General features: G+C 36.0%; 1 protein-coding gene across 1 annotated transcript; it reads right to left on the bottom strand.

Moving 5' to 3' along the window:
• Positions 1–263: 263 nt before the first annotated feature.
• On the bottom strand, positions 264–2,999 carry LIG4 (DNA ligase 4). Its single transcript, XM_044667175.1, has one exon. It carries the CDS (start codon positions 2,997–2,999, stop codon positions 264–266), a length of 2,736 nt encoding a protein of 911 aa, XP_044523110.1.
• Between the last annotated feature and the right edge of the window lie 9,796 nt (positions 3,000–12,795).

The following is a 12,795-nucleotide window of genomic DNA, read 5'->3' as shown; positions in this document are numbered from 1 at the left end:
TTCACAGACAATAAATATTTTCTCTTGGCCATAAAAATCATCAACTGTTAATTGGCTGAAAAGACATCTACTCCTTCAGCTTTTATTCATTTCCTTTCAATTTCTAAAAAAATAAAATTGTTGTTTTGTTACACCTAATAATCTTCTATAAGCATAGGTTTTGAACTTGTAGGCATTAAAGCTATATTGCTTATTACTGCATATGTACTTCAGTGATTCTTCTTGGGCAAAATGAAGGGCTTTCCTTCTTATGAAAGCTAGTTTCATATCAAGTAATGATTTTCTTCCTGCAATTCACCCTTTTTCAGAGAATCAGTTACCCAAAGTTCTTGTAAGATTTTATACTTTCTCTTAAGAGTTCTACGGAAAGTTTTGAATTCCTCAACATGACTATGATTTTCTCCAATGATTACATGGGACACTCCTTCTTCTAAACATGAAACGACTTTTGCTCCATAGAACCGCAGCTCCAGGGCTCTAATTGATAGTCTGGATCCCTGGATTGGTGTAGTGAGGTCATTAATAATAGCATACATATCCACATATATGGTGCAGCGTCGGAACATACTGAGAGGGCAGTTGTCCCAAGAATATCTATATTCTAAATCTGCAATTACTGAAGCCATTTCTTTAGGACTCTCTTCCTTAACATTTTTAATTCTTGAGAATACTTCCTTCAGTTGTACCAGATCTGTATCAGCAAAGTAACTGTCACCATAGCAGTCATATTCACAGGCAAAGTGTTCTTTTGTGGAAGGACACATGTGAATCATAAATTGAGGCTGCCATGGCACACATTCTTTGGCCTTAAAACACTCTAAGAGCCACTCTGGCTTTACAACATCATGTTTGTTTGAAGAGATGATATTTTTCACTCTCACATTCTCAGTACCTGCAATGACACAGTATGTATCTGGGCCAGGGTTCTGTACAATATAACCACCTAACTCAGCTACGCGACTCTCCAGATCGGGTTTTGAAAGGCTGTCTGTTCCAGTCATAACACAAAATTCCACATCTTCAAATACATTAGAAATTCTGTTTATGTTAGAAAGATCAGGAGCTTTTAAGTGTTCAATGATTCCGATAGTTTTCTTAACCTTAATAGCTTTCCTTTTTTTCCCCTGTGGTTCTTCATCATCACCATCTATAGAGAGGTGTTTAGAAGCAAGCTTTCCAGATGCTTTCCCTCTGAGATTTTCTAATTCATCTAGAGTCATACACTTGTACCACTCTTTATCTTCTCTTATCTTTTCAATTCGAGGGAATCGTAGTGTACAATTAGTTTTATACATATCACTGCTGACAATTTCTGCTGCTTTAACCTGAACAATGACAGAATTACAAGGTTCAATGTAAACTTCTGGTTTCTCTGTACCACATAAGATGCTATTTGGTGGAGCTCTTTTATGAAAAGGTTTCCAGTATTTGGATAATTTCAAACCAAGTTCATATAGTTCTTTCATGGTATATCCAGAACCAACACGACAAAGAGTATAAAACACAGATGGTTTTTCACCAGGAGGAGGTGTTTCTGCTACTGCACACAAAAAATGAGACATCATTCCTCCTCTCAAACCTTTACCCCAATAGCCACCAACAATTAAAATATCCAGTTCATCCATTAACTCATTTATATATTCTGGCTTAATTTTTAACCATCCTTCACCACGTTTATCTGGCTTGTAAATGGAAAGTGGATTTTTAATCATGATCCCCTCCTCTCGTTTATCTATTGCTTCATTTAATGCATCAATGACTTCTTTTTTGGTGTTTGCCTCTGTTTTCTGTACCACTTCAAGTCTACCTTTTATTGGTGTAAAGACAGTACTAATAATTTCATACCTTTTTCTCAGGGTCTCATGCCCCAGTTTTTTGTTATTTACCATCAACACATCAAAAACACAATAACATGTCTGTAGATCAGAATCCTCTACCATTCTTTTAATATCAAACTTACTTCCCTTCTGCATGAATGTTTGTGTATTGGGATTATAGGCCATCATTTCACCATCAAGAATACAGTTTTGTATGTTTGTCTTGAAAGCTTTATGAATAAATGGTATTAAAGAACCATTAAGGGAAGAGTCACCAAACTGTTCAGTGTAATCATATCCATTTCGAGAAAAGAACTTGTATACATCTCCATCTTTGTGCATTTGCATACGCTCACCATCTAGTTTTGTTTCTATGTAGAAACTCTGGTGTTTCATGTCCTTCTCGATCCGCTGAATATCTGCCACAGCAGCTAGCATTGGTTTAAAAGCAGAAAATAATGTGATTGAAATATCACTGAGTCCAATTGAAGGATCATGAAGTTGTCTGCAGACTTTTTCCAGATCAGTTGTAACACTATGCAGCTCAGCAGCATCTCTGTGAAAAAGAGAAAATATAGTTTGTTGGCTAAAACCAAGTTTTAAATCCTTTATAATCATTCGGATAAGCCACTTTTGTTCAAGAGCTGAACTCTGAGTTATGAGCTGAAGGAGGTTCTTCTTTACCAGATCTTTTCTTTTGGCTGAATTGTTGCTAGCAATCAAGTCTAAAACGTCATTAACTTGCTGTATTGTTAAGCTCCCTTGCTTTGGACATCGTGGCTTCAACACAAAGTATGCAATCATTGCAAAGTCTCCAGCATCTCCATGAGTTCCAGTTGGTGTTCTGTAGTTTAAAAGTTTCTGAGCATCTTTTCCTTCTTTTGGTAAATTAAGCAGCTCAATATAAAGCTTAGCAAACATAGTTTCTTTAATTCCATAGGCCATCCTCTCTCGTTCTAGTTGGGGAAGAATAAGTCTCATGGCTGGATAAAAAGAGTCTGTGACTTCGTTTTCCTTTTTATGAAGAGCATCATGAAATCTCCGCCATGAATCTAAAAATTCCTTGAAGTATTTGATTTTTTCTGGACGGGACTTACTTTTTTGTATTCGTTCTAAAGTTGAACACAAATCTGCAAAAGGCACCTGTGATGCTACTGTTCGTGAAGTTTGTGAAGTAGCCATTACAAAGTTGACAAATCTCTTGACTTACCTGTTGAAGAAAAGAGGAAACACCTTTAAATAGATAAAAGCAGGCTATATGTTCATTATCGGTTCATCATATATAAGTATATAAGATGACTAAGAGCTTTATTCTTGTCCATAACACAATCAAGTCATGTAAGTCAACTTTGCCTAGATTCAAACACCTCAAAATTGCTTTACTTTATTTCTAACATCATAAATACATATGTAAAAAGCCAGATTCAAGCCTTGCCTGCAAGATTAGCAAGCAAAATGATTTCATATATTGTGACAGTGCTTTACAGTCACCATGTTAATGGTCTTTTATACCAGTGATGGGCAAACTACAGCCTGTGGGCCAGATGAGGCCCCCTGAAATGTTCTATCTGGAAGCCCAACATTATTCCTAATGTGACGAATACAATGAGTAGGATACAATACAATGAAACTTCAAAAGAGTTGCCTTAGAAACAGACTGACAGATGAGCATTTCCTTTCCTTTGGTCCCCTTTTTAAAAAGTTTGCCCATCACTGTTTTACACTATAGCTAATTTTTACATATGCTTTAAATTTTCTTCTTCAGATATATATCCCTTTGTATTTACTTGTTTCTTCAAAGTCAGTCTTTAGATTCTTCTATTTTCCCATTTCATATGAAACCTATGACTCTATGTCCAAGATGTTTTTCAGGATCTAAAAAATTTCAAGTATATCAATCAATAAGCATTAAGTGCTTAGACATTTGGTGTACATACAAAGACAAAAATGAAATTGTCTCTCTCCTCAAGAAGCTTACATTCTGCTGGGGGGAGACAATATACAAATATGCAAAATGAGCAAATACAAGATATATAAGTTGAATTTGGGAAAGGATGAGAAAAACTAGCAGCTGAGAGATCAGGAAAAGTTTTCAAAGAGAACTCAACATTTAGGCTGAACTTTGAAAGTAATGAGAGAGTCTAAAAGATGTAGATGATTCCAGGCATGAAGTACAGGCTATAAAAAGGAAAGGTGGGAGGAAATGGAATAGTGTGTATGAATACAGCAAGAAGGGCAGCTTGGCTAGCTTGTAGAATGTGTGAAGGGGAGTGATATATAAAGCTAGAAAGAGAGCTTGCAGTTAAGTTGTAAAGGAGTTTTTATTTGATTCTAGAGATTACAGGGAGTCTGAAGAGTTTTGAGTATGGGAGTTAACATGGTCAGGTCTATATTTCAGGAATATCATTTAGAAGTTTATGGAGAAGACATGATACAGAGGATGGATTCAAGTCAAGAAGATCAAAAAGAAGATTTTTGCAAAAGAACAAGTAAGCTATTATGAAAGCATAAACTATCATTGAGGTTGTGTGAATAGAGAGAAAAGCTGGAATCAAGAGACCATATTAGGGTAAAATAGACAACATTTGACAACTGACAAGTCTGGCTATGTGAGGTGAGGGAGAGTGAAAAGTTGAGAATAACACTTTAGTTGTGAATCTGAGTGACCTGGGAAGGAAATTAAGAAGAAGAATAGGTTTTGTTATGCCTATAGGACACTGAGTCTGAAATGTCTAGTAGGTATCTATTGACATGGGCCTAGAGCTTAAGAGAGAGGTCAGGGGGAGAATATAAGGATTTGGGAGTCTTCAAAATCAAACTAATGAGTGAACCCAGGGGAGCTGATGAATAGGAAGTCAACTTACTTGCATAAGCATTTTATTCTTTTGCTCCAGGCCTTCCTTATTTTGTACACCTAACAGAACAAGTGGATGGAAGATCACCACAAAGTATCTAACATAACCCTTAGTGTCTACCTGCTATATTTGTTATCTTTCCCTCTTGCCTGACATTTTAACCTAGCACTATAGCTCATTTCTCTTTTCCTGAAGAGAACTCAAACGAAATAACAAAATTATCTGAATCCAGTGTAACATCCAGTTACAAAGAGGGAAGCTATTTATCCTCCAATGTAGATTTGAGATACTAAAATGCTAAATATTTTTTCTAAGCAAGATTTACAATACCAGTTTTACACCACTCAAAACAATTGTTTTTAAGAGTTCTATGCCAATAACTCAGCATGGCATGAAGGTGATCCTGATTTCTCAAAGGTTGTGCAGTGGAATAAAAGTTATGGCAGGATCTGTTAAAATACTGGAAAGGTTTCCAATATGATACCAAAAAGGGATAATGCCTGCTTTCTGCTTAGCCTAGCTAACTTCAGAGAGCCTCCTCACTAGTGGGATGGTCATTTTGTGATTAATTCTTTGACCACTGCAACTCAAGAAACAAAAATGAAAACACAAAATTGCTCTCAGTTCTCTGTAATCCTTCTCTGCCTTTCTGATACTACAAAAATGGTGGTAGAATGGTATAAAGATGACAGAGGGACCTAAGAATTGCAAAGGTTATCATTAAAAAAAAAAACAACTTACATCCATAGGTCTTTAAGTTTGCAAAGCATTTTACACTGATTAGTGTATTTGAGACTCAAAAAACTTGTGAGAGGATGATAGTTATTATTCCTACTTTAGAAAAGGAAATTGAAATTTTATATTTCAGAGAAGTTAAGTAACTTGCCTATAGTCACAAAGCTAGTAAGAATTAAGGACAAGCTCTGAACCCAGTTATTCCATACTTCAGTCCAACATGTTATTTATTACAATCTTTAGACTAAAACATTTACTGTTATTTTAAATGCCAGATTCTTTCCTAGTATCTAGAGTTGACATACTACTGGATAGACTGAACCATATCAATATTGACAATCTCAGTTGCAGTCAGATATCCCATAGGCATTTCTGATTATACACTTCATTTCCTGGCAATCTCCTTAATAGCTGTCATGAGCATTACTACCTTCTCCTTCTAGTTCTACAACCATTAATCAAATAGATCAACTCTCCTATGCTCTTGGAAAGGGCATATTAATCTGTTCCCCTATGAGTCAGGGGGTGAAGTGAGGATAGATAGTAAATATAGATGAAGGAGAAAGGAGAGAGGAAGGTAGAGGTAGGGAAAGGAAGGTAGCTCTCCAGCCCCAACAGGGGGAAATTGACCAGAGCCCTTTGGGGCTTAAATAAAAGATCAGAGAGCAACTTAGGGTTTAGAATAGCTAGGTTTTATTTAAATTAGAAAGGGGAAGGTCGAGGTAAAACTAGGAGGTAGATAGAAGGGAAAAAAGGTAGCAAGAGAGAGACCTCAGGATCCCAGATCCTCCAGGCTTGAGAGAGACTCCAGGGTAGAGAGGGAAAAGGCGCCAAACTTTCTCTTTTATACTTTCTCCAACACCATCCACAAAGGAAGTGGGAGGTGTTGGGGGAAGTTGTAGCAGGGAGTCCTGGGAGTTGTAGTCTCCCAGGGCTTACAATAATTTTAAATGACACAGTCACCATTCTTGTAACTTTCCAAACCAAAATAAATCTACCCAATTATCACTTCCCTAAATATGACATTTCATCCTATTAGAACGTTAGCTCCATAATGGCAGGTATGATCTTGCCTTTTGTATTTGTATCCTTATTCCTTAACCTCAGAGGTACATAGTGAGTGCTTAACAATTACTTTCTCATCCATCCATCTATTATAACTCAAAATGTTCAAAACAAAACTCGTTATTCTTTTCATCTCCTCTTCCATAACTTCTCTATTTAGGTTGAGGGCACCATAATCCTTCCAATCACTGAAGTTTACAACCTTGAAGTTATCTTTGACTCTTTCCTATCCCTTACTCCCAGGTGCCATGTTTTATTGATTCAACCTTTATAACATATATCGATCCCTTCTCTCTACTCACACAGCCACTGCCAGAGTTCAAGCACTCAAAATCTCTTGCCTGAATTCTTATGGCAGTCTCCTAATTGGTCTTCCTCACTCAAGTCTCTCCATTCTCTGATCTAACCTCCAAACAGGTACCAAAGAATGTTCTTAAATCACAAGTATGGCTATGCCATTCTTCTACTAAAGCAACTCTAGTAGCTTCCTCATTCTTCTAGAATAAAAAAAAACCCAAAACTGTTGTGAGATCCATAATGCAGAGAGGGGTTCAAGCTGCAGAGATGGGTTCAGGCTACATCAAGAATTCCATAGTGTCCCCCAGAACTCTAAGCGAGGGAGCAGTTAAAGGCAGTTGGAGTCCTGGTATAAGAGAGGCAGGTGACTCTGCTTGCTGGTCTTGAGTCTGGGGGCTGTTGCTGCAATCTGGGTGCCTCTGAGCTGAGCCATTCAGTTCCTGACTGCCAAGCTGTTTTAATTTGGTTAGACTTTCAACATATCACAGTCTACCTTAGTTTAGCTATCTTAATTTAGAAGAGGAATATTTATAGAGTTAGAGAGCAGATCAGCAATTCAAGACACCTTACCCCCATGGGAGGAGGGGCTGCTTTTGACATAACTGTTAGAGAGTTTCCCTTACCTTATAGATTCTAATCCATCTCCCACCTTCCCATTCTCACTTATCATTAAACCTTTATCAACTGGGAACAGTGTCTAGGTATAGATGTTTTGGGTTCAAACTCACAACTTCCTTAAGCCAAGTTCCTCCTATTTGTAGCCCTGAAGTTAATCCTAACTTCTGTGCCCATGAGCTTCTAAGACAGGGGTCGGCAACCTTTTTGGCTGTGAGAGTCATAAACACCACATTTTTAAAAATGTAATTTCGTGAGAGCCGTACAGTGCTCACAGTGTGCGCTCCTGTAACAGCGCCTGAAAAAAAAATTGACTTTATGGCTCCTGCAGAAAGAGCCATACGTTGCCGACTCCTGTTCTAAGACATCAAGCTTCTCCAATATAATCCTGTGGGGAAATAATTTAGATCAAGTTATCATCTTCAGGAGTTTAGCCTTTCTTTACTTACTGTCTTGACCCAGTAGTTAACAAATCAGTTTGTCCACCATTACCAAACTGTAACTTTCCAACTGCCTAGTGGGAGGGGGGAAGTGAAGGAGCACTTTCACAAGATCCTGCCCCTCCCTTCTAGTCCAAGCCTTCTTTTGTGTGTATCCCTCCAAAGACCAAAGAATTAGGGAGGCTGCATTGCCACAGACCCCTGTTATCTACAGTTTCCCTAATACAACACACTGTTTGGCTTTAACCTACCTTTCTAGATTTACTGTACATTACTTTCCTTTAAGTATTATGTTCAATGAAATTGGCCTACATGTTTTACTCTATGCATGATATTCCATCTTCATGTCGTTGCACAGACTATCCTCCATGCCTAAAATATACTCTTTCCTTATCTCCACACTCTAAAATCCATGATTTTCTTCAAAACTCAGTTCAAATATCATCTCCTACAGGAAACAGTCTAACCCTTCAAATTGCTAGATTATTCTCCAACAGAAATTATTTTGAATCTCTTTTAGATTTACTTATCTATGTACAAGTTATTCCTTCTGATAAAATATGACATTGCCTTCAGTGTTAGTACAGGGCATAGTATAATATTGTAAACAAAAGAGAGTTCTGAGACCATCTAATTCAATCTCATTTTACAGATGAGAAAACTGAGGCAATGTGACTTGCCCAAGTTCACTTTAGTAGTGTGTAGCAAAGTATATTTCAACCCAGCTCCCATTACTCTTAAATGCAGAGCTCTTTGCAATGTACTACTGACTGACTCACCTGGAAAATAAACCAAGAATTTTTTGAACTGGAAATTACCAAAACAGGAAATTTCTGATGACCATATAATAGATACTTATTAGAGACAACAAAAAACAAGGAACATTATTTATGGGTTGTTCTGAAATTTCATATTGCAGTGTTCAAGATAAGTATTTATAAAAAGACAAACAAGAAAAATTTTAGCTTATTTGTCAAGATATGTTCAGAGAATGAGGTATAGAAATTCTATGAAAAATTAGATAAAATGCCTTCCAAATAAATTAAACTTCACTTTAATTCTCAGTTATTCCAAAAATGAGGGAAAAAATAGCAAAGAAGAAGGTATTAGAGAAGCTCTTGGAAAATGTATCTCAGGAGAAAGACAAAAGTGATCAAATATACCTCACTTATATAAACTGAGGTATGGACTCTATAGAACTTAGGCCTCTCTTCTCTGGAATGGATGCTACACCTCAAAGCATTGTGATAAGCACAGGCTTCACCTGAGATGGAAGAAAAATAAGAGCTATCAAGTGCCTGTAAGATTGCACATTGGGGCAGATTAGTCTAGTACCAAAAAGCACAGAGTTTATAGTTGGCTGGCATTTATTTTTTTAATTCTTAGTGAAGGAAGGTGGGAAAAGGATTGGAAGGGGCCCATCCAGGGAGAGGTCTGGGATGGTACGGGCAAAGAGTTCGAAGGAATAAGGTGACAATTCTGAGGCACAACAGGCAACAGAGACCTCTTTGTCTATTTTTTTTGCATAAGGCAATAAGAGAAGAGAATGAAGTGACTTAGTCTCAAGATTTCAACAATACAATGGCCTTAGGGCCAGATATCCTATAGTTGAGGCCAAATAATAAACTCAATCAGAGATAGAGAGTATGGGATCAGAAACCAGAGATACCAAATTTGGAGACAAGGACTTTGGTTATCTTATCTCAGAGGGAGATTGTTAGACCTGGCTGGTTGGAAAAGTCCATGGCTGTCTAGTAATTTTCAAAGACAAAACTCTTCAAGTTACTCTGGGTCCTTAGTTTCTTCAAATTACTCTAGGTCTCAGGTAAATTGAGTCAGTCTTACACTTCTTCATCACACAAAGAAGTTGGTAAGATAGTTATCAAGATAATTTACACATTTAGAAGTCTTACACTTACATAGAAACAATATTTTATTTAACTGAGCTAGGAAGCAATCACAAGTTGAATACAAATAACATCACAAAAAAACCCAACAGTTCATATTTTAACAGACAGGAAACACCTGGTTAACAATGTTCAAGTCATTTTTGTATCAGCTTGTCTCTATAAAGCTAGACTATTAACCTGTAGAGAGAAAAGATGAAAATTAATACCAAATAGGAAGCGCAAAAATGAGAAGTCTTTTATAATTAAAATAGCTTCAATTTGACCAATTTAAGATATTAATCGCTATCACCAAGCAAAATGACAAAAGAACAAATATCTACATATCTACAAAGATTATTACCTTCTCTTAAGGAATTTTACCCAATCTAAATAAACTCTTGTAAAAGAAGACTAAAAGATTATAGAAGCTTTCCCCAATACTTCATATCTGCTAAAAAGAATAACATGACAACAAAGGACAATAACTTAGAAGTTTGAGAATATAAACTTGTACAACCTTAGAGCAGGTTGTACAATGGAAAAGATTTTGAGTATTCTTTTACAAAACATCAAGGAGCCTTGAAGGAAAAAAAAATGTTAAAAAAAAGCCTTATGAGGGTTTCAATTAGGCCAACATCCCTAGGACATTTAGGTATGAAACCTTAAGTCAACTGGTAGATCTAAAAGTGAAAAGATGTATCTAAACTTCTACAATAAACTACTCTCTCAATCAATGCCAAATAGCCCACTACACTTGGCACTAACATCATGATCCCTAATTTGCTGTAAAAACTGTACAAAAGTAGGAAGAACAGTTAAACCAAAGCAAGAAGTCATAGAAGTGGTTCGTGCCAAAGTTAATGAAATATTTATTTTTTATTTTTTAATTTATTTTTAAATTTTTATTTTGAATATTTTCCCATAGTTACATATTTCATGTTCTTTCCCTCTCCCACAACCCCCCTTAGTTGACACACAATTCCACTGGGTTTTACACGTATCTTAATGAAATTTTTAGGACACTGAAGAATTAATCACTAAGATAACTAAAAGATAAGAGTCTGTAGGTAATATCTTTGTAAAATATTTGGCAAAAATCAGCCCAAACTGTACACTGAGAATAACTACTGCTATTTGTGCCTAGTTTCTGATCACAACAAAACATTTTATTTTAATTATTGAAGGCATATTTGATAAAGGTTGGTGTAGTAAACTTTCATAGCAAACAATATGCTATGAAAGACTTCTTATCTTTGTAGCCACACATTTAAATCAAAGGTGCAGAAAATACAAGGTTTCACTGAATTTATAGTTTTGTGATTATAAAAAGATATCTCATTTAGCAGAACAAAATGTTGTCTTAAAAGGTCTCCAACAAAGTGTTTCCATCCTATTTTCTATTGTATCCTAAAGACCACCACAGGGCTTTCTTATTTAAGTTGCAAATGAAACCTTCTATGTGTGTGGTCCTTGTCACTAGATTGTGAGTTTGCTAAGAGGAAAGGCTGTCCTCATTTTCTTACTTGTATCTTCTGTGCTTAACACATAGCTTGGCACATAGTGATCCTTTAATAAATGCTTCTTCATTCATGTATTATATAATTAATATAATAAAATATAGGTGTAATTTATGCAATTAATGTTTATATTTTTTATATTTAAATATATTTAATATACGAATGTTTTATAAATATATTATTTATATATTATAATAATAGTTTTTTGATAATTTACTCATGTTACATTTACTCATATTACTTTCAATTCATTTACTCATATTAAAGTCATATAGAATATTTTGAAAGATGCAACCAAAAGATACAACTTTGCTGTCCCACTGATTCTGAGGCATAAAAGAAGTAGACACTGTCATTGAAGATGTCTACTTCCAAGTTAAAAAAAGAAGAGGGGATTCCCTGTGAAGGGTGCTTTCCTTCAAATGTAAATCCAGAAACATGGTGGAACTCCCTACTATGGATTCAAAACCATTCAAGATTCATTAACTATGAACGGAGTAAAGATCAAGGGAAGGAGGAATGTCTAGGGAATATAATTTTATACTTATGTGGATGAGTGTAAATTGGCAAAGGCATGTTAATAATGAATTACATATCCAAAGCAGTAAAAATGTGTCAACAAAGAGATATACCACAGAAAAAGAAGTAGACTGATTAAAGATCTATATCAACAGATAATGCTGAAAATTCTTGTGTTTTGCTGGTACTCTCTTTATTTCAAGAGATCTGAAGGGGGAAACCGTTACCTGCTAATTGGGTGAACCTCCTATGAAGGATTTATGATAGAGATATGAACAAAGGTCATACTTGAACAGAAGGCATTGATCTGTACTACTAGAGGAGCAATCATGTAACTCTCATCTTATTACAGAAGCAAAAACAACTGAAATTGGAAGGGGGTGAAAATAGGAGAGATGAAAGATTTCACATTCATAATAATAAATAAAGGATTTCAAGAGAAATAAAATGATAAAAATATAAAGGGCAGAGTGACTAACACCCTTAATTGGGGGTGGGTTTGAAAAGAAGCTAATTTACATTCTATAAATGAAGGAATGAGAGCCTGGGTATGTATATGGGAGGACTGGAACATTTTAATTCAGTCTGCTTTTGTTGTTGTTTTTTGTGGGATGGGGGTGGTGGAGGGAAGAGTTCCAGTTTTTAATTCACAGGATCAAAGACCTAGAGCTGAAAGAGAGCTTCAGGGGATATCAAGTCCAACCCCCTCAGTTAAAAAAAAATTAATGAGAAAATTGAAGAACTCCAAAAGGTAAAGTGAATCAAATTCACACAAGGAGTAAATGTCAGAATGGGACTTGAACCCAGGTCTCCAGCTCCTCTAACGACATTACTGTATGGTTAGGATTTACAAAAATGTTATTCTCATGAAATGCCAATGAGGCAGGTGGGACAAAAAATTCTTTTTTCCATATTCCAGAGGTGAAAAGTGAGGCAATCTGGTATAGGGAGAAAAAGAGCCCGGGGTCAAATCTTACTTTTAAAGATGATCGCCTATGTGACCTGTCAAGTCACTCAAACACCCTGGGTCTCAATTTCCTTGTCTG

The sequence above is a fragment of the Gracilinanus agilis genome, chromosome 3, assembly GCF_016433145.1.
Source record: "Gracilinanus agilis isolate LMUSP501 chromosome 3, AgileGrace, whole genome shotgun sequence".
Lineage (NCBI taxonomy): Eukaryota > Metazoa > Chordata > Mammalia > Didelphimorphia > Didelphidae > Gracilinanus > Gracilinanus agilis.
This window is presented reverse-complemented; position numbering and strand designations above follow the sequence as displayed.